The 24,651-nt window shown below is 35.8% G+C and overlaps 7 protein-coding genes and 1 non-coding gene across 12 annotated transcripts; 3 read left to right on the top strand and 5 right to left on the bottom strand.

Annotated features, from left to right (window-relative positions):
- Nucleotides 1-1,262: 1,262 nt before the first annotated feature.
- Nucleotides 1,263-4,262, bottom strand: LOC106431421 (chaperonin 60 subunit alpha 2, chloroplastic). Its single transcript, XM_013872219.3, has 9 exons — nt 4,055-4,262; nt 3,801-3,960; nt 3,479-3,600; nt 3,167-3,374; nt 2,922-3,067; nt 2,538-2,844; nt 2,219-2,469; nt 1,907-2,110; nt 1,263-1,826 (listed from the first exon to the last, which is right to left on the bottom strand). The coding sequence occupies exons 1-9, from the start codon at nt 4,100-4,102 to the stop codon at nt 1,536-1,538; spliced, it is 1,737 nt and encodes a 578-aa protein (XP_013727673.1). The 5' UTR covers nt 4,103-4,262; the 3' UTR covers nt 1,263-1,535.
- A 2,909-nt stretch (nt 4,263-7,171) lies between these two features.
- LOC106431423 (NADH dehydrogenase [ubiquinone] 1 alpha subcomplex subunit 8-B) lies at nt 7,172-8,436 on the bottom strand. The gene is made up of 3 exons (XM_013872222.3): nt 8,313-8,436; nt 7,990-8,191; nt 7,172-7,568 (listed from the first exon to the last, which is right to left on the bottom strand). The coding sequence occupies exons 2-3, from the start codon at nt 8,175-8,177 to the stop codon at nt 7,436-7,438; spliced, it is 321 nt and encodes a 106-aa protein (XP_013727676.1). The 5' UTR covers nt 8,178-8,191; nt 8,313-8,436; the 3' UTR covers nt 7,172-7,435.
- Nucleotides 8,437-8,456: 20 nt separating this feature from the next.
- LOC106431424 (50S ribosomal protein L33) lies at nt 8,457-9,171 on the top strand. 3 transcript variants are annotated; one of them, XR_007323822.1, is made up of 2 exons: nt 8,457-8,549; nt 8,776-9,171. XR_007323822.1 is itself a non-coding variant. In XM_013872223.3 (2 exons), exon 2 carries the CDS (start codon nt 8,796-8,798, stop codon nt 8,970-8,972), a length of 177 nt encoding a protein of 58 aa, XP_013727677.1. In that variant the 5' UTR covers nt 8,486-8,549; nt 8,786-8,795; the 3' UTR covers nt 8,973-9,171. The 3 variants fall into 3 exon arrangements, 2 of the variants coding, with proteins under 2 accessions (XP_013727677.1, XP_048614205.1); XM_013872223.3 differs by having other exon boundaries at nt 8,486-8,549; nt 8,786-9,171; XM_048758248.1 differs by having other exon boundaries at nt 8,491-8,549; nt 8,757-9,171.
- Nucleotides 9,172-9,729: 558 nt separating this feature from the next.
- LOC106431422 lies at nt 9,730-11,968 on the top strand. 2 transcript variants are annotated; one of them, XM_013872220.3, is made up of 8 exons: nt 9,730-9,951; nt 10,020-10,346; nt 10,433-10,559; nt 10,737-11,052; nt 11,124-11,196; nt 11,277-11,367; nt 11,442-11,521; nt 11,602-11,968. In XM_013872220.3, the coding sequence occupies exons 1-8, from the start codon at nt 9,925-9,927 to the stop codon at nt 11,734-11,736; spliced, it is 1,176 nt and encodes a 391-aa protein (XP_013727674.2). In that variant the 5' UTR covers nt 9,730-9,924; the 3' UTR covers nt 11,737-11,968. The 2 variants fall into 2 exon arrangements, with proteins under 2 accessions (XP_013727674.2, XP_013727675.2); XM_013872221.3 differs by having other exon boundaries at nt 9,731-9,951; nt 10,740-11,052.
- Nucleotides 11,969-12,079: 111 nt separating this feature from the next.
- On the bottom strand, nt 12,080-12,151 carry TRNAP-UGG. The gene has a single exon. It is a non-coding gene; the product is annotated as a tRNA-Pro (tRNA).
- A 4,917-nt stretch (nt 12,152-17,068) lies between these two features.
- On the top strand, nt 17,069-18,932 carry LOC111208585. Its single transcript, XM_048753897.1, has one exon. The coding sequence runs from the start codon at nt 18,639-18,641 to the stop codon at nt 18,804-18,806; it is 168 nt and encodes a 55-aa protein (XP_048609854.1). The 5' UTR covers nt 17,069-18,638; the 3' UTR covers nt 18,807-18,932.
- A 425-nt stretch (nt 18,933-19,357) lies between these two features.
- LOC106431429 (E3 ubiquitin-protein ligase MIEL1) lies at nt 19,358-21,735 on the bottom strand. Its single transcript, XM_013872229.3, has 12 exons — nt 21,519-21,735; nt 21,172-21,259; nt 21,023-21,079; nt 20,890-20,922; nt 20,736-20,813; nt 20,614-20,657; nt 20,491-20,531; nt 20,324-20,406; nt 20,141-20,232; nt 19,994-20,063; nt 19,875-19,916; nt 19,358-19,800 (listed from the first exon to the last, which is right to left on the bottom strand). Exons 1-12 carry the CDS (start codon nt 21,569-21,571, stop codon nt 19,675-19,677), a joined length of 807 nt encoding a protein of 268 aa, XP_013727683.2. The 5' UTR covers nt 21,572-21,735; the 3' UTR covers nt 19,358-19,674.
- A 411-nt stretch (nt 21,736-22,146) lies between these two features.
- On the bottom strand, nt 22,147-24,560 carry LOC106431426 (probable feruloyl esterase A). 2 transcript variants are annotated; one of them, XM_013872225.3, is made up of 11 exons: nt 24,449-24,560; nt 24,269-24,347; nt 24,059-24,135; nt 23,811-23,876; nt 23,690-23,737; nt 23,540-23,607; nt 23,403-23,475; nt 23,162-23,329; nt 22,871-23,065; nt 22,699-22,790; nt 22,147-22,596 (listed from the first exon to the last, which is right to left on the bottom strand). In XM_013872225.3, exons 2-11 carry the CDS (start codon nt 24,339-24,341, stop codon nt 22,389-22,391), a joined length of 1,068 nt encoding a protein of 355 aa, XP_013727679.2. In that variant the 5' UTR covers nt 24,342-24,347; nt 24,449-24,560; the 3' UTR covers nt 22,147-22,388. The 2 variants fall into 2 exon arrangements, with proteins under 2 accessions (XP_013727679.2, XP_022555351.2); XM_022699630.2 differs by having other exon boundaries at nt 24,269-24,457.
- Nucleotides 24,561-24,651: the final 91 nt, after the last annotated feature.

The raw sequence follows: 24,651 nt of genomic DNA, 5'->3' as shown, positions 1-24,651 counted from the left end.
ATTATTTAGTTGTCTGATTTCAATGGTACTAATTTAGAAAGGGTATGGATCATTAGTGACACAAAACCATATATCATTATTTTTTTTTGTCAAAATTGAACAATACCGTTTTCATACAAATTAGTAAATCGTTGTAGTTGTGTTCCAAACCAAATGCAAAAACATGTTGAAAACAAAATAATTATATTAATTAAAATAAGTTAAAATAAGATTAGTGAAAACAAGTTTAAAAGGTTTTATAAACTTGATTGAGGAGGGTAAGGATTGTGTGAGCCGGGTAGGAATGTTGGGGCGTGACAAGCACGCGTTACATTAGTTTAAAAAACTTAAAGAGAGAAGTCGAGTGCAAGCTACGCGAGTTTGAGGAAACCGATGGTTCATCAGTCGTTATCGAAAACGACGTCAGAGCAGTGTTATTTGGGACGTGAGCTCTCTCTTTTTTTCTTTCTTCTCCAAGAATAATGGTAGAACTTGGCTTGGTTCCAAGTCAAACACCATAGGAATGTCGACACGTGCCTCCACTTACCATGTGATAACTACTGTATAGCAATAATACATGTCTAGTGATTGGGTGGCTGTGGTACGAGAATATGTGCTGAAAATTGAGAGAGTAGCCCAGTTCTTGATAGGGCCAGTCCGGGCCCAAGAGAAAATGACGACATCATGAACATTTAAACCACCTGAATGAAACCGATGAAAACATTAAGGGCCACTCTCTCTGTAACATTCGATGATGCAAAGCAAATGCTTTTGAAATCTTTCCTTTTGAGACAAATCTTGCTTACCTTATGCTTGACGTGTGCAACGATAATCCATCAATATATTTTTTAAGTTATTTTCAAAACTCAAAGGTCACTATGGTTTGATAGATTCTACAAAGATGGACTCATATATTTATTTATTTTTTGACATCAGATGGACTCATATTTTTTTTTCCGTCAATAATATTTTTTATTTATCCCAATGAGATACTAAGAGCCCAAACAACATGCAGTTAAAACCCACATCGGGGCAACTTAGAACAAATACATTACTACAACCAAGAAATTCTAAGATCCAACATGACAATAGCACATTAAGCTAAGATGGACTCATATATAAAAGACATATTTCTCTTATTTTGAGGACATTAGTGACATCTTTTATTAAATTAACTTGGATATAAACCAGTCACATGATAAGACCTTGTGTTGAGAGTCTAATTAATAGTTAGTTTCAGAAATTCAAAATTATATAATCGAATGATATCAGGCTGATAAACAGATTAAAAAAAAAAAACTGTATATTATAGTAACTAGTGATTACAACGTCTGAATCTTGCGTTACAAGGCACATCTCTTGTTGCTTTGTGCGATAACTGAGGCTAACAATAAACTTGGCTTAGACTAAAAGCAACAATGATTACAATAATCTTTTTTTCTTTCACCCTGTGCACGTACTACTTTACTAATGACGACAAAACCAAACACCATTTTGTGAGCAAAGGTTTGGATTCAGACAAAATCTGCTGAAAGCGTTTGTTTTTTTCTGCTTGGTTATGAAGTGGGTATGCCAGGAACTTCAGGAACTGCAGGTTTAGGCTGCTTGATCTTCTCCACTAGCACTGCTTGAGTAGTGAGAACAATGCCGGCAACAGAAACCGCGTTTTGAAGAGCGAATCTTGAAACCTTGCAAGGATCTGCAATTCCAGCGTTAATAAGATCCTCATATCTCCCAGACATTGCGTTGTAACCGCTTCTCCATTCGAGTTCTCTCGTTTTCTCCACCACAACTGATCCATCAACACCAGCATTGGTTGCTATGACCATTGCAGGTGCCGTGAGCGCCTGAAAAAACACACACACAGAGTGATTATAACTTCTGAAAGGGTCTTTCAGGAAGGTTAAAAAAAAAAAAAGTTTCATACCGTTGCTACTATATCTGCACCTATTTGTTCGTATAAATCTTCCATTAGATTCTTCTTGATTCTCGGGATCTCGTCTAAAAGATGGATATACGTCGCACCACCACCTGGTACTATACCTTCTCTCATGGCTGCAAACGTTGCGTTCTTCGCGTCTTCTATTCTAAGTTTCCTGTCCTCAAGTTCTGTCTCAGTGTGACCTCCCACCTGAATCAACACCAGGTTAAGCTGATGCTTTTAAAGAGGACTAAAAAAATGAAAAATCACGTTGTGTCTGCATATTATAAGCAAAGAAGGGTTATTGTAAAACCGGACCTTTATTACAGCCACGCCTCCGGAGAGCTTAGCTATTCTCTCTGCGATTTTTCCTGTCATATATGAATTATCTGTCTCAGCTAGATCCTTCTTCATCTGAGCTATTCTCGCCTGAATCTCAGGTTTAGTTGAAGGGTCTGCCACTATAGTTGTTGAGTTAGCTGTGATTGTTACTTTCCTAGCAACGCCTAGCTGATCTGAAGTTGCGCCCATTAGACTCATGCCTAAATCTCCGGCAAGATAATCAGCTCCTGTTTTACATCATTTCTCATGTTAGAATCTGAACACTGAAAGTACAAATGAGTGTGAGAAAATAAACCTGTCATGAGTGCAATGTCTTGTAGCAAAGCCTTTTTCCCATCCAACATTCCAGGACATTTAACAACAGCGACATTGATCAAACCTTGCTTCTTATTCACCACAAGTATCTCGAGCACTTCAGCCGAGATATCTTCTGCTATTATAAGAAGCGGAACACTCAGTTGCGAAGTCTTCTCCAGTAAAGGAACTAGTTCTTTGGCTGAAGTGATTTTCTGATCCGTAACAAGGATTTTAGCTTTATCGAATTCCACAGTAGACTTCTCTTGGTTTGTGATGAAATGAGGCGACATGTAGCCCTTGTCAAACTGTACAAAAGAAAACATTCCTCATTAATCGCAGAAACTCAATGTTTTGTTGTCATTGTGAAGCTTTTAAAACTAACCTTCATGCCTTCCTCGACTATAACAGATGTTTCTGAAGTGGAAGATGTTTCAATGGAGATGACGCCATCAGGTCCAATCTTCTCCACAGTTTCAGCAATCAAGTTCCCCACAAACTCATCGTTACCAGCAGAGATTGAAGCCACGGCTACAAAACACACAAGAATATCTCTTGAATTTTACATCAAACTAAGACAAGAGGTTGATAAAAAAGCATAGTTATGGTAATAAGTAGTAAGTAAGTAACCTTTAACATCACTCTTCCCTTTAACAGGAAAACTTTTCATCTGCAACACCCTGACCAACTCCTTAACAGTCTTGTTCATTCCGTTCTTCACGGAAACAGCGTTAGCTCCAAAAGCAATAGCCAAAGAACCAGCTTTGATCATCTCTCTAGCCAAAATGATTGCAGTAGTCGTCCCATCACCTGCTGATTCGTTCATTTTAATCGCAACCTACAAAAAACATAGAGCTAACCAGTCTTAGTGTAATCATTCTCATTTATCTTCCCAACTAACAAGGAGAAGGTAATCATTTTGAGCCACCATGAATGAACAACCTCTTGGATAAGTGTAGCTCCAGCGTTTTCGATAGTGTCAGATAGCTCAATAGCTTTAGCAATGGTGACACCATCGTTAATAACTTTGATTGTATCTGATTCAGCCAACACTACATTACGCCCTGCGCTCCAAAAAAAAAAAATCATTTCGTTATCACTTAAGACGTCTCTAAGCAGGCGTGGTTAGCTCATAATCCAATTCAAATTCAACTTAAACCAATTCAAAATTCCGGTTTAACCAATTTCAGGAAGAGAATTTCAAATCCCAAACCTCGATTTTCTCTATTTGCTATATTCTTAGAGGGTAAGAATCGTGTCTTACCTCTAGGGCCTAAGGTGACGGAGACAGCATCAGCTAGTTTATCGATTCCGGCTTGTAGAGCCTCTCTGCTATCTTTACCGTACAGTATCCTCTTACCTCCTGCCCTCACCACCAAGAGCTTCCTAGGCAATTGAGGTTTCTTCCCCTGACCGCTACGGCTCTACAGGACAGAGAGAACTTTATTCGTTAAAATAAGGGAATAATAAGAATCTCGGGAAAGAAATGGAACCTGGAGAAGAAGCATATGAACTCACCGGAGAGATTGTTGCCGGCGAGAAGTACGACGGTGAAACGGCGAACATTTCGTGTCTTCCGGTTTATATGGTAAAGAAGAGGGAGGAGGGAGGTTTTTCCCAGGGTTTTAATTGATGTTTCTGTAGAGGTGAGCGAGTTTTGGAAGTTTGATGACCCGGACGAGTCAAGTAATGACTCAACTACTTCCCTTGTGGGCTTGTCGCTAATTCAATCATATTAAGGCCATATAACATAACGGCCCATATAAAGGGACAAAAATCTCTTATGGACCAAATGGTCAAAAAAAGTCTACAACATCCAAAAAAAATCTAACATGGACCAATTAAAGAGAAATGACGATTTTGCCATTAATGAAAGAGTAATATGGGCCATTGGATCATAACATCTACGTTTTAATCTTGGCCATACAATTTAACACGTCTCATTCTCCCTCATTCTCTTTTTTTAATCTCAGCCACTCACATCCACACAATCTTTCTTATCTCATTCTCTCATTCGAGTTGGTAAAACTAGTATAATTCGTACAACTAAACATTTTAAAAAATTATATAATTAGTATAAAAATATTATAATTTACACATGAAATTAACAAATAAATATTCTAATTGGTATATGATGACAAAAATGTCTTCTAATTCGTTTAAGATTTTTCAATTTTTTGTTATATTATTGTATTACACACTTAATTTTATATTATATATTTATACTTTTAAGGTTATTAACTATATTAGCCATATTTTTATGATAATCAAACATCAAACATATTTTACAAAGCTATGATGTGAAAATATTGGTACAACCCTTATAACTAGACATATAACCAATATATATATATATGTATATATATATATAATTTTTATTATATATTAGACTAGTATTACTGGTATAACTAGTACAACTTCGACGTTTCAGAAATTAACAAAACCAATTTGGTATTTCATATGAGAAAAACAATCATATATCCCAGTTGGTATGTACTCATAAAGTTTCTTTTAATTTAAATTGAAGTTTTAGAAAAAAATATAAAAATTATTACACAATTCCATAAGTTTACATGATCTACCTTATACTTTTAATGTTTGTTAACTTGTTTGTCCACATAAGTTTTGGAAAACATACATGAAATGTCGTTTTACAAAATTGATGATTTCATTGTAACCGGGCAAAGACATGTAAACATAAATAAGTGGTACAACTGAGGTAAATGTATTTATTATGTGGTACAACTAATATTTTATGATTTCACTGCCAAAATACAACTATGCACAAACTGGTACAACTCAAAAACTAGTACAACTATATACAGTCGGTACAACTAGAAAACTGGTACAACTACTTGTTATTTTATTTAGTATTATTTTAAATATGCATCATGTTGTAACTTAAATATATCATCCCATTTAAATATGTAATTATAGATTAAAATTATGCTATGAATATATTTGATATCTTTTTTTAAAAGTAAAAATAATTTTCTGTATTATTTTCATTAATATATTTTCTTGCAATATATTTGACTTAATATTATTTACTAGTTATTTTTTAATAACTTTTCATTATATATTAAACGTTTACTACTAGTACAACTCATATAATTAAAAATATATTCATATACTAGACATGTAATATTGGTACTACTGGTTCAACTTCTTAATTATAGAAATTTTATTGGGAAAATTGCCAAAACAGAATAAAAAAATAGAATGGTTGTCCCTATGGTATAAATTCAATCTAAAGTTGTCCCTATAGTATAATTTTCTTCATAATACCAAAATTAACCTTAAACTAATCCCATTATAAATGATTAATTGTATTTAAAAAAAATGGAAATCAGTTTGTTTAAATGGGGAAAGAATAAAAAAAAACAATCTAAAGGGAAAATTGTACCCCTAATTCCCGTAACCCTAATAAAAAATAAAACAATCTCTCCGCCTCTCTCTATCACAGCGACGAAGAAGGCGATTGCGTCTTCTCCGGTAAAATCAACGGCGAGTGCAGACGCCACCGGTGGAAATTTCGGTTCCCACACTATTGTCATAGTACAAACACCAAACATGAAGCTTATCCATCATTTTCAAACCCGTGAGGGCTTCTACATCATCTTTGCATTATACTCTTTTAAATCTTCTACATCATCTTTGCATTATACTCTTTTAAAACAAAATATAACCATATTAGTTGAAGAGTTGTACTGGTTATACGCGTTTCAGTTTTACTAATATACATGTTATACTCCTTCTAGCTGTATTATAGGCTATTACAAAACACATCTTAACCTAATATAATTTTTCTGGCTTTGCAACTACCTTCTTCGGCTTCGAGAGCAAAAAGAATGAAGATGATTTTTTTCCTAAATAGTACAACTAGTAAAACAAATTCATTATCAAAATTAAATATTATAGAAAACAAACTATTAAGATATTTTAACACATATAGGTGGGAGGATTGTACCAATTTTTCATTGGTTCTGCATCATCATCTTCTATAACATTATTAATAAGCTGAAAACAAAAACCAAATATCACTATACTAATTGCAAAGTTATACTAGTTATATGCGTTCTAGTTGTACTAGTCATAGTGGTTATACTCACTCTAGTTATACTAGATGTACTGGTTTGAGTTGTACTAGTTGTACTAGTTTGAGTTGTACTAGTTATACTATTAATACTCTTTGTTCTTCTTTGACGCGAATTTTTTACAACGAAGATGAAATTCGATTCAGATAAGAGTAAATCGATTAAGGATGATAATAGGTCGATCGATTTGGGATAAGAACAAGAAAACAATAATATATTCTGGGTTAAAAACAAGAACAACAAAATTGGATTGTGGGAGGTGAAGGAGATTGTGTTTTGATTTGGGGATGTAGGGTTACAAATGGGTCGGATTCTGGGTCAGAAAATCGGTCGGATTTTGGGTAGGATAATAGTGGCACGGGTTGTAAATAAGTTAATTTCTTCTGGTTTTTCAGTTATTTACTTTTGTTTAATATTTAAATTTTAACTGAAAATAAATAGAAATTATGAGTGGGTCATTTTAGATTTTTTTACCCCTTGTGGTCCATTTTAGGATTTGATCCCATATAAAGCCTAACCGTAGCTTCTTTATCCTGGATAAAACTGAATGAAGAATCTTTATAAACACTAGTTGTCAACTGTCAAGTATGGCAAAAGATAAGCACATAAAACAGATTCTGTGCCTGGTTAAAGAACAATCAAACAATGAAAACTGAGTCATTTGGCTGTCTTTGAGAAGTCGCTACGAAAGCACTTGAGAGGAAAAAATGGTGACGACAACAAAAGGAAGAGAGTAAATAAGCTCATTTTAATGAATAGTTCCCTTTTCTTTATTAGGAGATTACAAATTAGCTTGTGATTCTCATTTCAGGGGACAAACTTTCTCGAAGGCTTCTTGCTCTTTCCTACAGAGATCAAACTCGTTTGTGTAGTAATACATACACCCAACGTAGTCATCCATCTCCTTTTGGCATTTCTGGTGAAGATCCTTCAGCCTGCAACAATTATCAATCCATCAACAAAACTAATGTTTTACCAGAGGAGGTACCATATAATGTTTGAATGATGCAGAAATGATATAATTAAACACAGTATGATTGATAGGTACAACCGTACAAAGTCTTCTTGTTTGATATTATTAGAGCTTTGTATCACTGTATAAGAGTACACAACTAAACATCAAAACTGAGTCTTACACCAACATTCCAAGGGAATCAATTGGCTTAAAAATGAGAAGTTTGTGAGCATGAGCATGGTACGAATGTGTCCCTACTATGTGAAACAGATGGTTGTTCTCTTATGTGTGCCAGTTTCAAGGGTATCATAATAGTGAAAATGCATGGCACATATAGCTCTTTCTAGATTCTAAGCCCAGAACACATACTAAGCTTGCAAAGAGATTTTGAAGATACGTACAAGCCAAGGACACAGCGAGTGACGTCACGACCCTTGTCGAGACATTTCTCAGGGTTTGGATCGTTCTTCTTGCATTTCAGAAACGCAACGTTCTCCGGCATACATCTTAAACCTATATGCTTCGCCGACGCAGTCAACACTGCAGAAGTAGGGATCGGGTTCCCCGTCGCGTCCACCGCACTCGACATAGCTCAGAAACTCACTGCATCGGAACGGAAAAGATAAAAGTCAATTCAGTCTAATCGTAAAGCATCAAGAAAATCAAAAATCAAAAATCAAATAATCTACACTATAAGCTAACAACGAAGGAGGGTAAGACATACCTTTTCAACGGATCGATTTGGATATTCTCCTCCTCTGAACAGAGAGAGAACAGAACCAGGTGAGAGTTGCTTAGAGAAAGCAAGCCACTCTGGGCCTATCAATATATAAATGGGCCCAATAAAATAATTGTGTGTATAAAGCCTTTTTGTTTTATATTCATTTCTTTAGCTTCTTCTTCTCACTCCCGATTCCTCTCAGCCGTCGTATCGCCGCCGTCTCGTAACCGTCTGTCATAGGTGAGTTTCTGCTGCTCCACCTCTGTGTTTTATAATCTGTTGTTGCAGTCGGTGAATTCTCCTGCTCAATTTTATTGATCTGCTGCCAAAATCTATGAAAATGTATAGATAGTATAGTAAATGGTTCGTGATTGCACTTTGCTCTTTAGGTTTCTAGTTCGCATGATGATGCAAATATTGAATTGAGATTTGATCTTTACTCTTTAGTGATGTTTCTGTGGTTTAGTGTATTGAAGTGAGGAAAAAATGGGGGACAAGAGGAAGAAGACGTTCATGTTCATCCGTCTGGTCTCAGCTGCTGGAACTGGGTTCTTCTATGTGAAGAGGAAGAGTAGCAAGGGTCTTCTTGAGAAGCTTGAGTTCCGCAAGTACGATCCTCGTGTCAACCGCCATGTCCTCTTCACTGAGCAGAAGATGAAGTGACTCTTAACTCGCTTCTTTTTTTTCTTTCTTTTGTGTGTGTGTTTCATTGCTTTCCAAGAGCCCCATAACAAATCTCTGCAATTAGTATTACTATTCAGTCAAAGAAGTTCTCAATGGGGTTTAGACTTTTTGTTAAGTTTCAGTGTGAGGCTTGCATCAAGAAAGTGGGTCTCTTTAATGGTCTAAGTTTACATTGAAACTCAGGGTCTACAAAAACGCATAAGACTTTATAGTAATCCAAGTTCAACAGTTCGCATCAACATCTTGATGTCAAAGAGACAGGCTGACAGAAACCTAGAGCACCTTGGTTCAATCGTAGAACAATCTTCTTGAGTGTTGTTGAGTTCTCTACAAAGTATCTAACAAGGTCAAGTTCCGTTGCTTTTATCGTGATCGAGCTCTCGGTATCAACAGACTCAACTGATGATATAAGAGGCAGTGCAGTTAAAAGTCTATTCCTCCCCTCTTTACTTGAAAATCATGAACAACTTAATGTGAATTTATGTGTAAAAAACTTGCATAGTTTTAGTCAAATCTTCACCAAGGTGAGGGTGTTTTGGGTTTGGACATGTCTCAAGAATGATTGGCAGCATCTCAGGAGAGGAGAGTTGGAGAACATAGAAGCACACAGACAAGCCAACCGATGAGATTTGGATCGTGTGTTCATAGATGAACTGCTAAAAACAGAGGAACTTAAGGTTAATATTTAGAGATGATGTCTTCCGTGAGACACACGCATTAGTAAAGTCCTTTCAGTCATCACTTTAGTCATTTAGCCTTTTCTAATTAATTAATTACCAGAGAAAAAAAAACAAAAAGAGAGAAAAAAGGACAAGACTTTCCAACCTCTATAGATTGCGTCTCTCGCTGGCTAAGGAATCTATCTATCTGTCTGGCTTAAACAGATTGAATCACTTTGGTTCTTGGGTTTTTGATCAGCTCGACGATTACGATGCAAGATTCTTCTCCTCCTTCTCAGGTAAACTCCAAATCTTTGTTACTCACTAAAAAACGATCTGGGTTGTATAAAGATTTGAATTTTATCAGGTTAAAGAAGATGTCACCAGATCTCAACCAAATAAAACCCAATCTGATGCTTCAATCCACAAACTCCCCAACCCTATGCCTATAGGAATCTTGAGGAACCTGAGTCTGAAAAGAAAAGCTTCTCTTCCCAACTATGAGAAGAGATTGCTACTTAGTCCAACTGTTTCAGAAGCCTCTGAAAAGCCTAATAGCTCCGTTGCTTCTTTGCCTTATTGGAAAAGATGCTTGTCACTTCCTTCTTCTACAAATGCTGCTAATAAGTTGTCTCTGGCTACATCTACACCGCAGGCTTCACCTCTGGGGCATACTGACCAATCTACATCTAATGTGAGTAGAGTAGTTTATAGTGTGCAAAAAAGTTTTGATTTTTCTGTATGTCAAGGTTAAAATGTTGGAGTTTGTTTTTGCTGCAGAGGGATGGTGCATCAGTTTCAAGATCCTTGTCTATGCCTGGGAGAAACAAAGTCATTGTACGAGCTGTCTCTTTTGACAACAGCAGCAAACAACACGTTTCCAATGAAGCAAGTGGTAGTGGTAGTGGTATGTTACTAACTTTCCTTTGTTTTTTGTGTTGGATTCATGGGAATGATTGATGAGTGTTGGATGTTGATATGAGGAATGGTTTGATTCATAAACATCTTTATCAATTGAAAGAATTTAATTTTTTTGTCAAGTTTTCACTTCTGTGTATGTTCTTTCTTGTGTGTGTTTCATTAGCAGATGAGATCACTCCGGTTACTGCGGAAGAAACTGAAGAAGAGATCCCTGAAGAAGAAGCTGTGTGCAGGATTTGTCTTGATGTCTGCGAGGAAGGCAACACGCTGAAAATGGAATGCAGTTGCAAAGGCGACCTCAGGCTTGTTCATGAGCACTGTGCGATTAAGTGGTTTAGTACAAAGGGAACTCGAATTTGCGATGTTTGCAGACAAGAAGTCAGAAACTTACCAGTGATTCTGCTTCGTGTCCCAACAATCAATCAGCTTACCACTAGACGGGAACTCACTCAGCAGAATCCACAGCCACAAAGCATTAGGTAATATTCAGAATCCTTTTCAGAAACTTCTTGATGAATACTAACAGTTGAAGATCATTTAATTGTTGCAGTGTGGGGCAAGAGTTTGTAGTGCTTGTACTCATCAGCACAGTCTGCTACTTCTTCTTCCTTGAACATCTACTGGTATTGCTTGTTTTCTTCCCCTGAGATATGTCATTACAAAGATTACATGACATGACAAGGTTTCTTTATATGTTCTGTAGATTCGTGACTTGAAATCACAAGCTATCTTTGTGGCAGCGCCATTCTCATTCACCTTAGCTCTCTTAGCCTCAACTTTTGCCGTCGTCCTCGGTATAATACTGCTCCCTTTTTTATCCATCCATGACACAAGTCATGTATTAATTGTTATTATCCCAAACTTGCAGCTATAAGAGAATACATGTGGACATACGCAGCTCTTGAGTTTGCACTAGTGGCCTTGCTTGTTCATCTCTTATATGTTACAGTAAGTAAATGCTACTCAAAACACCAAATCTCAGACATACATTGAAAAAAAGTTCTCATGCTAAAGATCTTTTGTTTCAGTTTGGTTTGCCGGTTGTCTACTCAATGCTTTTCGCGGGGATTCTTGGTTTCGGTATGGCAATGTGCTTGAACCAGCTGTACGTTTGCTATGCTTCTCGGCTTGTGCGAGTTCCACAGAACAGGAACTTAGTATAAAGAAAGTCTCTTGCCTTTTTGTAGTTCCCTTCTGTTCTCCCTTGAAAGCTTGTATATGAAAGTGTATATTGCTGGATTAGAAAGATTCATCTGAAACAGTAAAAGATCTGTAGATGTATATGGGTTCTTTGTACGAAGCAATATGAGTTTTGTGGGACTACAATGAAAAAATGTGAAGATTACATCAACTGAAAGAGCTGTTATGAATGAGATCAGTAACTTCTTTGTGAAATGGAGTCTCTAGGCTTAAAAGTATTTTGCAAATTTATGACATGTAGTTGTTATCTTTTTATTCACACTTCGTTAAAAAGTAACGTCCTTTAAGTTATGGACAGTGTAAAAAGGGGCGTTCCGAGAATCGAACTCGGGACCTCTCGCACCCAAAGCGAGAATCATACCACTAGACCAAACGCCCTTGGTTGGTGGATTTAACATCTATACTTAAACTAACGTCAAACGGAAAACAACAAACCAAGACAGCTTCATGGTGATGCTCTAATATTACAAAAGTGAAAATAAAGATAAAGCAAGAAGCACAATTAAGCGAAAAGGTTCACCTAATTGATTCCACAGTCTCTGGTAAACTTGAACCGAGGGTAAAGACTTATTATCATGCAAGTTAACTTCTTAACCCAAAACAGAAAGCTACACATTGCACAAATTGCAAAGTCTATCTCTACTAACTAGGAAAGAAAAACCAAACCTCCCTACCAGAATTAGACAAATTTCTGCCCAAGTTACGGGACAATGCAGCTATATCTAGCTTAACATATAGCCCTAAGAATTTCCTTTCTTTCCCCAGTTAACCAAAATGGAGAAACTTTATGTGAGATTCCTAGCTCACATTCACTACAAGAAAACACAAGATTAACGATGAAAATTAACGAGGAAAACTGGTCCTCGTAAATTTACGTTGACTTTACGAGAATCTTACAAGAAAATTTACAATCAACGTTAGTTCGTCGTAAAATAACGAGGAAACGATTTCCTCGTAAAAACCACGCAAGGTAACTTCGTTTTTACGAGGAAAAACTGTTTCCTCGTAAGCTCGACGTAAAAGTAGCATCTTCTTTACGAGGAAATAGTTTACATTTACTTAACGAAGAATTTTCGAGTCCACCCACTTTGTAATTGTAACACGTTTTTTGTTTCGGCTACCTTACTAAATTCCACATAATCACGAGTAATGAAAATGATGATGTTTCTGGTGATGACGAAAATGTCGATGTATCTGACTGATGTATTTGTGTTTTAATATGACTGATTTTCAGACTTAATCCATGTGATTTGATGGATTTAATCATGAAAATCTATTTATATAATTTAATTTTATGTAATGGGGTTTGAATTAGAAAGAAGAGATTGAGATTATTAGTTAAGGAATTGTGGTTTTAGAATTTGGGGTTTAGAATGGATAGAAGAGATTGAGGTTAAAGGGAGGATGGGGTTGGGGTTGGGGTTTGGGGTTTCGGATTTTAGGGATTTAAACGTAAACATAGTTATTTCCTCGTAAATTAACGAGGAACTTACGACGATTCTTAAAAATAAAGAACGCGGCACTCGTTAATTCCACGTAAGCAGAAATCGTCGTAAAGACCTCATAATAAAAAAACGATGGCCTCGTTCATTCCTCGTAAAAATAAAAGCGGGCCTCGCTAATTCCTCGTAAATTAACGACGATGTAACGAGGAAACGAAACGGGAATAAATTGGTTTGCCGTGATCAAAGTTACACCTCGTGGACAAATCATCAGTGGAGAAGAACCACCATTGCAAGAAGAACAGATAGATGAAGTTGAGGTACCTGAACAACAAATTGATGACATCCTTCTCATTGATCCGCATAATCATGAGTACGAAGATATTACTGACGATGCCACGGACGAAGCTGTTGAAGACGAGTTTAATGAAAATGATGATGTTTCTAGTAATGACGAGAATGTCGATGTATCTGATTGATGTATTTGTGTTTTAATATGATTGATTTTCAGATTTAATGCATGTGATTTGATGGATTTAATCATGGAAATCTATTTATATAATTTAATTTTTGTAATGGGGTTTGAATTAGAAAGAAGAGATTGAGATTATTAGTTAAGGAATTGTGGTTTCAGAATTTGGGGTTTGGAATGGATAGAAGAGATTGAGGTTAAAGGGAGGATGGGGTTGGGGTTTGGAATATATGAAGTAGAAGATAAGGAAGATAAGGAAGAAGGGGTTTGGGGTTTCGGATTTTAGGGATTTAAACATAAACGTAGTTATTTCCTCGTAAATTAACGAGGAACTTACGACGATTCTTAAAAATAAAGAACGTGGCACTCGTTAATTCCACGTAAGCAGAAATCGTCGTAAAGACCTCGTAATAAAAAAATGCGGGCCTCGTTCATTCCTCGTAAAAATAAAAGCGGGCCTCGCTAATTCCTCGTAAATTAACGACGATGTTACGAGGAAACGAAACATGGACCTCGCGAGTTCCTCGTAAATAAAAACACGGGCCTCACGAGTTCCTCGTAACTTTACGAGGAATTTACGACATTTCATAATTTCCTATATATACACGCGAGTTCTCACTTCCCATTTCGTCTCAACTTCCTCTCCCTTTTGTAGCTATGGTACGCTCTCTATTTCCTCTCTAATTTGATTAGTTTAGGTAGATTAGGTGGTTAGTGTAGGAAATTTAGATAGTTTTACGGATTTTATGTTAATTAGTGTTGATTAGGTGGTTAATGTAGAGAACTTAGTTAGATTTATAGAATTTGTTAATTATTGTTGATGTTAATTTTAGGCGAATCATCATCCGTCACACATGCCGACGCGGATGTAGAGAGGAGGAGTGAGGAATTCTACCGGGGATGAACGACCCTTAGTTTTTTTTTTTTCAATGGTTGTATTATAAATTCAAAAATTATTTATGTATAAATTATTTTCGTATTTAATATTCTTTTTAAATTAGATTTTTATTAAATAATTAAATACATTGTTTTTTTTTAATCTGGAAAATATAAACTCAAAGTAAATTCGTAGCTAAATTACGACAACCTTACGTGGAAATTTTACGAGGAATTAACGAGTAAAATATTTACGTCAACACTACGAGGAAAGATTAACGAGTATTTGACGTGGAAACATTTACGTGTTATTTACGAGGAAATGTTTTCAAGGTATTTACGAGGAAATGTAGCGTCCCCCTTACGTGGAAGGGTTACGTGGTTTTTACGACGAATACTTTGCTTCGTCTTTACGAGGAAATGTTTTCTCGTTAGTTTACGACGAATTAGCAAGGAAATATGCGTTACGACGAACAAATAACGACGAAACGTGTTTCCTCGCTAGTTCCTCGTAAAACTGATTTTACGACGAACTTACTACGAATTTCGCCGTCGTTAATGTTGTGTTTTCTTGTAGTGATTTTAGGATCATTTTCCTCACATTGATGCTTATTTCCACTTTTTCCTTGAAGACTTACAATGTATTGGAAGAGCACTATCGAATCACTAAGTATTCATTCAGATTCTTCCCCATTTGCTTCATCAATTTAGTTACAGCAAAAGGACTTTAGAACGATGATGATTTGTTTGAAGCTGTCGATAATGTCTATCTTTAACCTATTTCAGGTTCATTAATTTTTATTTCATATAAAATGGAATCCATGAGGTAAGATGCCATATTCCCTTTTTGACAACAGTAAGAAGTTGTATTCTCAATTCATTTTGTCGATAAAAATATCTCATAAATGGACTAATGATCATGAACAAGCTTAACTTATTTTTTCAAATTTTAAAGTATGTCATTTGGGTATGAAGATTTAAACATGATTCATGTCCACAACAAAGACAATTGATGTCAAACACAAATGCAATGATATTAGATGAAATCCATGCCCAATATTGGATATATCTTTTTTAAAATCACTAAAGTAATCTATTATATACACTGCAAATTTCTTGATAATTCTTAAGAAACAAAAGTTTTTAAAATATTCAAAATTCAATAATATGAGATTGTGTAGTCATACTAACTCGATCATAGATTAATGGTCATACATAATTGTACTATATCTGCATAAGGTAACAAAATTTTGGTTTTTACTCTTAAAAACAAATGGATAACAAAAATGTAAATAACGTGAATTATTTTTTTTTAACACTTTTAGTTTCGATAACTAGATATGTTCAGTATTGGTTATTAATAATATCTCCATCGCATAAATCCCATCATACAACTAAGGATGGTACATAAAATTGACCAAATAAAAGTTACCCACACGAGTATGCTTTCATTCAAGGAAAGCTGTGTAACCGCACAATGTGGTAGCACATTTTTTCCTTGACAATATCTTATTCCGGTCCGAACCGTAGAGCAGGAACGTCTTGTGGTATGACATTGTAATCTTCTTAAGCTATTAGCAATATCCTCCATCACCTGCGATTAAGACAATGAACATGAATTATTTATAGCACATGGTTTTATTTCAATCTTGAAAATATTCATAATAATTTGATAGAAAATAGAGTAACATAATATTTATTCAATTTCTCTAATTTTCTTTTGCATAGATGTTTGTTATCAACACTCACAAGAACAACATAGTAAGATCATGTCAAAACAAGTTATCTTTCTAGCTCAACACAACCTCTAAGAACTCCATATCTTTCTCCGGTTAACTGGAATGCAAGAACATAATGTGATACATGTTTTATATCCACAACAAAGAGAATTGAGTGAGTCAAGAGGACATGATATAATATGGAAAGTCAGGCCCGCTATTAGATATATCTTTTCAAAGATTACTAAATCATCTATTATACACATTATGATTTTTCTGACAATTTCGAAGAAACTGAAGTTCTTTGGAATATTATCTTCATTAAACATTTAAGTGAATGTTGTGTATCCATCCTACCTTGGTCATATATGGTCATATATAATTGTACTATATATATTCTAGATAACTAAAAGTTGGTTAACTTGATAAAACAATGGATAACATAAACATAAATAAAGTGATTTGTCTATCGTAATTGGTTTTATTTGAATATTGAAAGTGTTTATAATTTGATTGAAAAAGAGTATTCAAGTCTAGAGTGTTTTGTAATTCTTTTTGTATAGACTACATTTATAACAACATCCTCCTTCCATTTAACAAACTACCATCTTTTTTAATTCACAGATTTTCATTTGATGTTGTTGAATCAATTCATAAAATAAAATATTTATCTCTTGGATAACTCGTTTTTTTTTATGTTGAAGATGCCAAATTCGATTGGTTTTGACAACAAAAATAAATATGTTGAGGTAAAGGTTTTTGAAGACATGCCAAACTATTTCAAACCAACATTGAAAATTTGACGGCGAGAGAGATTCAAGAGTGACGGTGAGAGAGACAAGCTCGTGATATTAGGTTTAGGTTTATAGTTTGTGAAATTTATTAGGAGTAGAAATTTTACAGTTTTACTTAAACCATCTCCATCGAGATGATTCAATTTGGTTCAGTTGACTGGTTTTAAAAATTAAACCTAAATTTATAAAACTCATCAAGATGAACCATTTAGATGACTTGTAATTTTAAGTCTAAACGAACAATAATTTCATCTCCATCCAGATGGTTCTCATATGTGAAAAGTTGTTGCAAGTTTGAGTACAAGTATATGTTTTAAGATTCAATTTGATTAGTTGGGAAACTGATGCTTGTGTTGTTTTTCTTATTGTGAGAATAACCCAAAAGACATATAGTTAGTAAGCATGCATGTGGCTTCATGACCATGATGTATGATCATATTTTTGTGTGTTTAGTTCTCTTTATTTGCAAAATATTGCTGATTGTTTTTCTTTCCACTTTGATAGGTCATGGTGAACCAAAGAAAACCTTCACATATATATTGGAGACAAACAACACATGACAATGCATTCCTCATAAATTTTTGATGATCTTAATTATACTTGAAAAACTTGTATCAATCTTTAATATTGAAGAGATTATCCTGGTTGTAGTGGGAGGCCTACTATAAATGGTAAGCTCGAATTCTTTTATTCTATATTGATGTGTGTTTTGACTCATATTTTCAGTTTACTGGTTCTTTTTTATTTTATAAGTTTAATGAAGCAGATTGTACTTTTACAAAGGTTAAGCGGTTAAACCAATCATTGCCAAAAAAAGTGAAAAAACAACGATAGGTTTCAGAAGTTACTAAACTAGTTACTAACAGATGATCACTAGGTAGAGTGTTTCAACCAGTGTCCGAGGAGTCTCCGGACTTTCTTGTGGTTCTTCCTTGCGATGATGGCCTGCCGGACTAAGCGATCAATGATCTTGAAGCATCCTTGGGGGGTCGAGGTTGGTGAAGAGTGAAGTCTTGCATTTCTCTCAAACCAAATTTTGTAGATCGTTGTTTGGATAACCAGTAGACGAAGCGTAGTACGGCAGGTTGTGTCCTTGATGTCTGACCATTCGAGAAGGGCCGTCCGAGTATGAAACATGACAGGGCAGGTTGCATTACTGGTCCTTTCTTCTTTCTTTCTTTTTCGGTTTCTTTTGTAGTCGAGACTGAAACAAACCTTAATCTGAAAGTTAGTTACGTGATCTAGTAATTTCGTTTGTAGTATACAACAACATGCTGATTATATAGTTAAATACATTGACGTGAGACCATGTCTTAAGTCTACTACATACCATCAAAACAGGTAAATACAAACGAAAAAAAAAACTAATATTAAAACATAGATTTAATCATTAATAAAATAAGAAGTTGGCTGAATCAAGTCCAACAAAAACCATATTTAAAAACAACTAACCAATCAAAAACTCGTTAAAGACAGACACTTCTCATCTGCCAATTCATCTCCTCTTCATTATCATCTCATCTTCCGTGGACTCATCATCAGATCTTAAGGACACAAAGAAGAATGGGTGGGATGTGCATGTCTTCGTGTTGTGGTGGTGGTGGTGGTGGCGACGATGGTTCTAGTTTACTATTACATCTCCTCATCATGGTGGTCGTCTGCCTCTCTGTCATGGCTGTCTGCACCTCCAACGAACGCCGTACATCCGTTCGTGTTGCCCGGTGCCGTTGACCAACCATCTAGCTATATCAGATCACAACAACTCTACAAAAAAAAGATTACTTCGGATCCTTTTCTCTTATACATGTATGTGTTTTGGTTCTTGATTAGTGATAAATAAGGTATTTGGTTTTGGTTCTTTGACAATGGTTTTGTCCTCTCTTGTTAACAAATTAGATTGGTCAGAATGATATAAATCACATAATCTCAACCGAGTTTTCACCATACAAGTATACAACAAACTATTTGGTTACAACTGAAATAACGTCAAATATGCGGGGCTGTTGTTGAAATTTTATCTTTTGTGTTTGGTGATGAAGTTACGCGGCAGAGAGTATGTTGATTCTTGATCCAGAGACAGGGAGAGTATAGTGAAGAGAAGAGTCCTAGTTACGTGATACACACGCTTAAGACTTGTTTGAGAATGGCAGGGGTCAAGAGCTCAGAGAACAGTTCTTCTAGTGGAAAGTTTAATGCAAAATGAGTTTTGACCTGTAGTGTATGTAACTAATGAGATTATAAAGTATCTGTGAATTTGAGACATTCGTTGATCCAAACAACCATAGAGAAACACACACATTGCAACATGTATTATCTGATCTAATAAGCCTTAGATTTCAGCAAATCTCTGAAAACATTTATATCCAGGTAAGTTTTTCCCCTGGATCAAGAATATATAACAAGTATATTATACATGACAATATAAGAACAACAAACAAATCGAATCATGAAGAAGACAAATGTGTGTTTTTGCTTTTGTGACCAATCAATCTTTTTATATCCTTTTCTGTTATATAACCAATCATCAATCTTTGCCCCTAGCAACAAGAGTTCTTGGTTGCTTTCTGGTGGCAATACTTGAAAGATCTATAGGTTTTAGTCATTGAGGAAAAACAGGAGGTGCGACTGCTCTAGTGTTGTAAGATCTACAATGTCCACACTTCTGTCCTATTATGTGGAAGTAGACTTGTGTTGTGTCGTTACAGTCATTGCATAGTATCCAAACCTGTTGAATGCAACACACATAATCTTGTTAGTAACTTTCAAGTTCGAGTGACAGAAACAAAGAAAATTATTTACCTTCTTGTCACGGTAATCTGAAGGCATAGAAATGGCTTCAACCTAAGAAAAACCAATGAATATAATTATGAGATTTAATGTACTTATACAAAGATTCAACAATGGAGTTTGAAACTAACCTCTTCATCCATCCTCTGCCATGTTTTAGACATATCAATCACTGACCTTGAGCAAATCGGACAACAAAATCTACATCAAACAAAAAACACACACATTCAAGATTTAAACAGAGAGGCAAATAGCCAACAAGAAAAGAGTGAAATTACTTGTCACGTTTGAGCATCTCATGATAGCATTCACAGTGCATTGTGTGTCCGCATTTCATCACTGTAGTTTCTTTAAGTGAGTCAAATAGATACTGCATCAACAAAAGCATACTATATGATCTTCTGAAAATTTTCAGCTGTAAAGTTATAGCCTAAAGACCCTAACGCACACACATACAGTACCTCGTAACAAATGGGACAGTGATGTCGCATTGAATCCTCCACGCAGCGGTGGTTGTTCCGCAGACCAATCCCATAACAAGATCCTAATAGCAAGAAAATGGATCATTTTATGAGTCAACAAACATTTTTTTTGTTTTTTTTTTCTGAAAATGAATAAGTTAGTTTACCACATTTCTTGCAATGGAAGAAGTTCTCACGCCCACCAACTCTGCAACACGTTAAAAATAAGAAACTCATTACACAACTCTAAAAAGAACTACAATAAAGAAGAATGTACAAAAGATCCTCACCTACAGATTCCACAGTCATCACAATGGAACTGTTCTTTTTCAATCTGGAACAGGACAACACAAGAGCTATGATTAGAATCAAATACCGACAAGAAAGAGGATTCAAATCAAAACTTCTTTACATTATCATCATAGAACTTGCAGATATTGCAAAAGTATTCACCCATGTTGACACCACAGTTGGAGCAAACTTGAGCTACCTGATACGTGAGTGATCATCATAACTCATAAGAATAGTTATATAGCAATTCAGACTATAATGATGAGAAAAGTTACCGGCTGCTCTGTATCGCAAACAGAACAAATCACCTGAAAAAGAAAGAAACCACCATAAGATGCAACAGATAAGAAAAAAAAATGCAAACTTGCTGAGATCATATAGTTCAGTTAAGAGAATGGGATCGTGTACTTGTTTAACGTCTTGACGAACAAGCTCATGACGGTCGTAAATATTCCGCAAAGTGCTCTGTTTTAACAAAGGAAGGATGATTTTTTTTTTTAGGGTTGGGACATAACAGAAAAAGTAATTTCGGACAGTAAGTTGAGAATAGATATTACAGTGGTCTCGTTGTGACAATGGCGACAAGAGAAGACTTCGTTGCAACAAGGAGCTCTGATTTGGCATCTCCTCCTGTAATGCTCACACCTAACATACATGGAAGAGAAACGATCTTAATATTGATCAGAAACAGCTTCAAATTGACACAATTGAGAATTATCAAAGTTTCTGGATCGAGACAGATCTTATTGTTACAGGCCAAAAATAGAAACTTTTCGAAAACCCATGAATCAGATATGGAAAAAGGAAGAGACTTTGTGAAAAGTGCCCCATGAATCAGATCAGGAAACATTGATCTGATAAAACAGAGTAAAAGAGAGGAGAAACAGAGGAGATCTTTATTTACCCGAAACCCATGATGCCAAAATGAAGGCGATGATCATTGGGTGAATCTTCCATGAGAACAGGAGGAGACAATGCCCGATGGAGGGGGACTCTCTTTCTCTTTCTATCTAATCTATCTACCTTGCTTTTTTGACAATTCTTTTCTCTCTCTCTCTCCTCGTGAATGTTGTTGTTTTACTTGTTAGCTTGGGAGTTCGTGAAGCTTTAAAAGAAACGGAATAAATTAAAGATAAGGTGAAAAAAGTGGAGGGAGGGAGGAGGATGGGATGACATGGCTACAAAGTACAAACCGTAACAGAGAGTGCCGCTTTATTTGACCAATCACATTTCTTGATCGTTATTTCTATTTATTTCTTATTCCCCAATACTTTCTTTACTAATAATAAATCACCTATTTGTTTACCAGCTATATAGTTTTATGGACGGCTAAAGTTAGTGATTCCTGGTCCTAAAAGAAAGAGGCAAGAAGACATGTTTTGTCTGCTCTTGCAGAAACTGAATATCACATTCAGACAGGATCTGCTCAGCTTTAGATTCACAACAAGGACCAAAAGGCCACATGCACTTACACCTTGCTTGATTGATTGGTAAAAAAGAGAGAGAGGTAGAGTAGTTTTAGTATCTGAAAGAACAGAGAAATACAATTTGATATTCATTCACATATATACATAACTTGAATCCAATTTCTATGAGATCTTTACATGTTTTTTTGTCTTATCAACTGATAACCTATTTACAAAGCTTTGATTATTATCTGTACACTATCTTTTACAACCACAAAGAATCAAAGAACCCTTCTTCTTCCTCCTTCACATTTATGTCTCCCAACCTCACCCTTTCAAGCAACCATTCTTGTTCAATCAACCAGCTACTATATACTAGAGACTCCTGTTTTGGATAGAGTATTCGTTTCAGTGGAGGGAACTGTCCGAGACAGGAATATATTACCCTTTGAATCTTTCCTGCTGTACCTCTCCACCTCATTGCTCATCACTATGTTGCATTGTCTCCAACTCTCACACATCAAATCCACCCCAAAGTAAGTTAAATGGTCAGATATGCTTCTTCCCATCACCGATCTGAAATAACAAAAGACAACAGATTAGTTACTACCTGAACTGTACACAAGTGAGAACATGAAACATAATATGATGTACCAAGTGAAACAAGTTAGTTACTACCTGCAGCATGTAGGATCTTCACCGGTGTTGTCACAAACTTTCTCCACACCAAAACGAACAAGTTTCAAAACACTGAGTTCTCTCACCCACACCTGCAACCCGACACACACTATTACCAAAATGTTTGCATAAAGATCTCAAAAGCTGTTACTCGGATGAACACTTTTGTTACCTCTGTTGGGAAGTGGTGGTATGTTTTACGAGGGAAATAATAGAAGTAAGGAGGCAGATGAGGAACTATATCATGGTCATGCGTGATCCTGAAGGTATTAGGCACAAGCAAACTGTAGTAAGATGCAAAATCCGCATTCCCAATACGAGGTTGCCCAAACGTCATGACCTGCACGTTTTCTTCTCCTTCATTTACCTGCAAATTTACATCTCAACCCAAAGTCAGTTAACAAATTCAAAGAACATAACCATAACATATAAATAAAGTTAGTTTTAAGTCAAGGATGGTTACAACTAGATCTAGCCCACAAAAGGCAGCCATGGCACCTCCCATTGAATGACCAGTCACCATGATGGTGCTGATGTTCTCCCCATAGAACTTCTTCGCCCGTTTTACTGCACCCAAAACTGCAGGCCGCACAGTTGTATTGTGGTAAGCAGTATAAAAGCCATGGTGGACCTGACAATGTAGGACCATCGTTCAGAATATAAGAATCCAGATGACAAAAAGAACTTGTTGGTTAAAGCGTTACCATTGCATCTGGCATATCAGGGTAATTCAGATCAAGCTGTTTCCAAAACAAGTCTGAGATCCAGTTTTGTATGCTGCACAAATTTTAGCTTAATCAACCAAGTTTAGACAAAAGGTGTAGTAGCTTAAGAGTGATACCTGTGTTCTTGAGTTCCCCGGAATGCAATAATGATAGCATTCAAATCCTTTGCCACACCAACATAAGCCTGTTGTTGTAACAATTTAAAATGAACTGATATTCATAAAAGAAAAGGATGTCCTCATAAAGCTAAAGATACAGTGGCAGACCTGTAGGCAGTACTCAATGTCAACTATGATCTCTATGACTTGGAAACCCTTCAACCATATTAGAATACACAACTGAAGCTACACGTACTTGTGGCTTTAAAAAGTGGAAATGTTATTATACCTTTGTCAACCCATTGCATCTTTCGCAGGTCCAAGTGAAGAGTTGTGCCAAATCAGACATATACACCTGCGTGCATATATAAACTTGATTCATCAATCTGATGTACTTACTTGCTTAATCTCTCTAGTAGTGCTAGTAACGATATATGAAAAATATGAAGATTATTACACATGCAGTATTAACTCCTGGAGTCCTGGTTACCTTGCAGATAATATTAGAGATAATGTAGTAATTTGGTATCAGCTTACCGCAGAAGTATACTCCACAAGTGTTAAGGCAAGTGTATGGTTGTAAACAGGTCGTCCATCATAGCTCTTCAACATAACTGCAAATAGAAGAGAGAAGCTCACACCATATCTTAATTAGGCAGAGAAAGAGAGAGAGAGAGAGTTGAAAAGTGAAGTTCCCAGAAAGGTAAGAGACAGAATCAGAAAGGAAACATAAGTTCCATTTATTACCTCTCCCACGTGAAAAGAAAAGAAGACAAGCAATAAATGCCAGCAAGAACAGGAACCATCTCTTTTGTCCCATGTTCTTCTACAAGAAGATGCCAATAAACACAACGCACATCATCTTTCTGTTCATGAAGAAATAATAAGAGTAAACTTGAGCTAATCAAAACAGTTGAGGAATCAAACCAGACAGAAACTGAGTATCAACACAAGCGAATCAAATCCTCAAGCCACCTATTTGGATATACATTTTAGATAATCCTCGGCTGAATATTTATATATCCAAAGAAGAAACTGCGAGGAAATACGAATATTCGTTTTTTCTTACTAATTTCCAGTTTCGTCCTTTACACGCAACACCGAAGAAGAGACTCGTGTTGGTTAATAGT

The sequence above is a fragment of the Brassica napus genome, chromosome A2 (genome assembly GCF_020379485.1).
Source record: "Brassica napus cultivar Da-Ae chromosome A2, Da-Ae, whole genome shotgun sequence".
Lineage (NCBI taxonomy): Eukaryota > Viridiplantae > Streptophyta > Magnoliopsida > Brassicales > Brassicaceae > Brassica > Brassica napus.
Note: the sequence above shows the minus strand (reverse complement) of the source record. Positions and strands in the feature narration are given on the sequence as shown.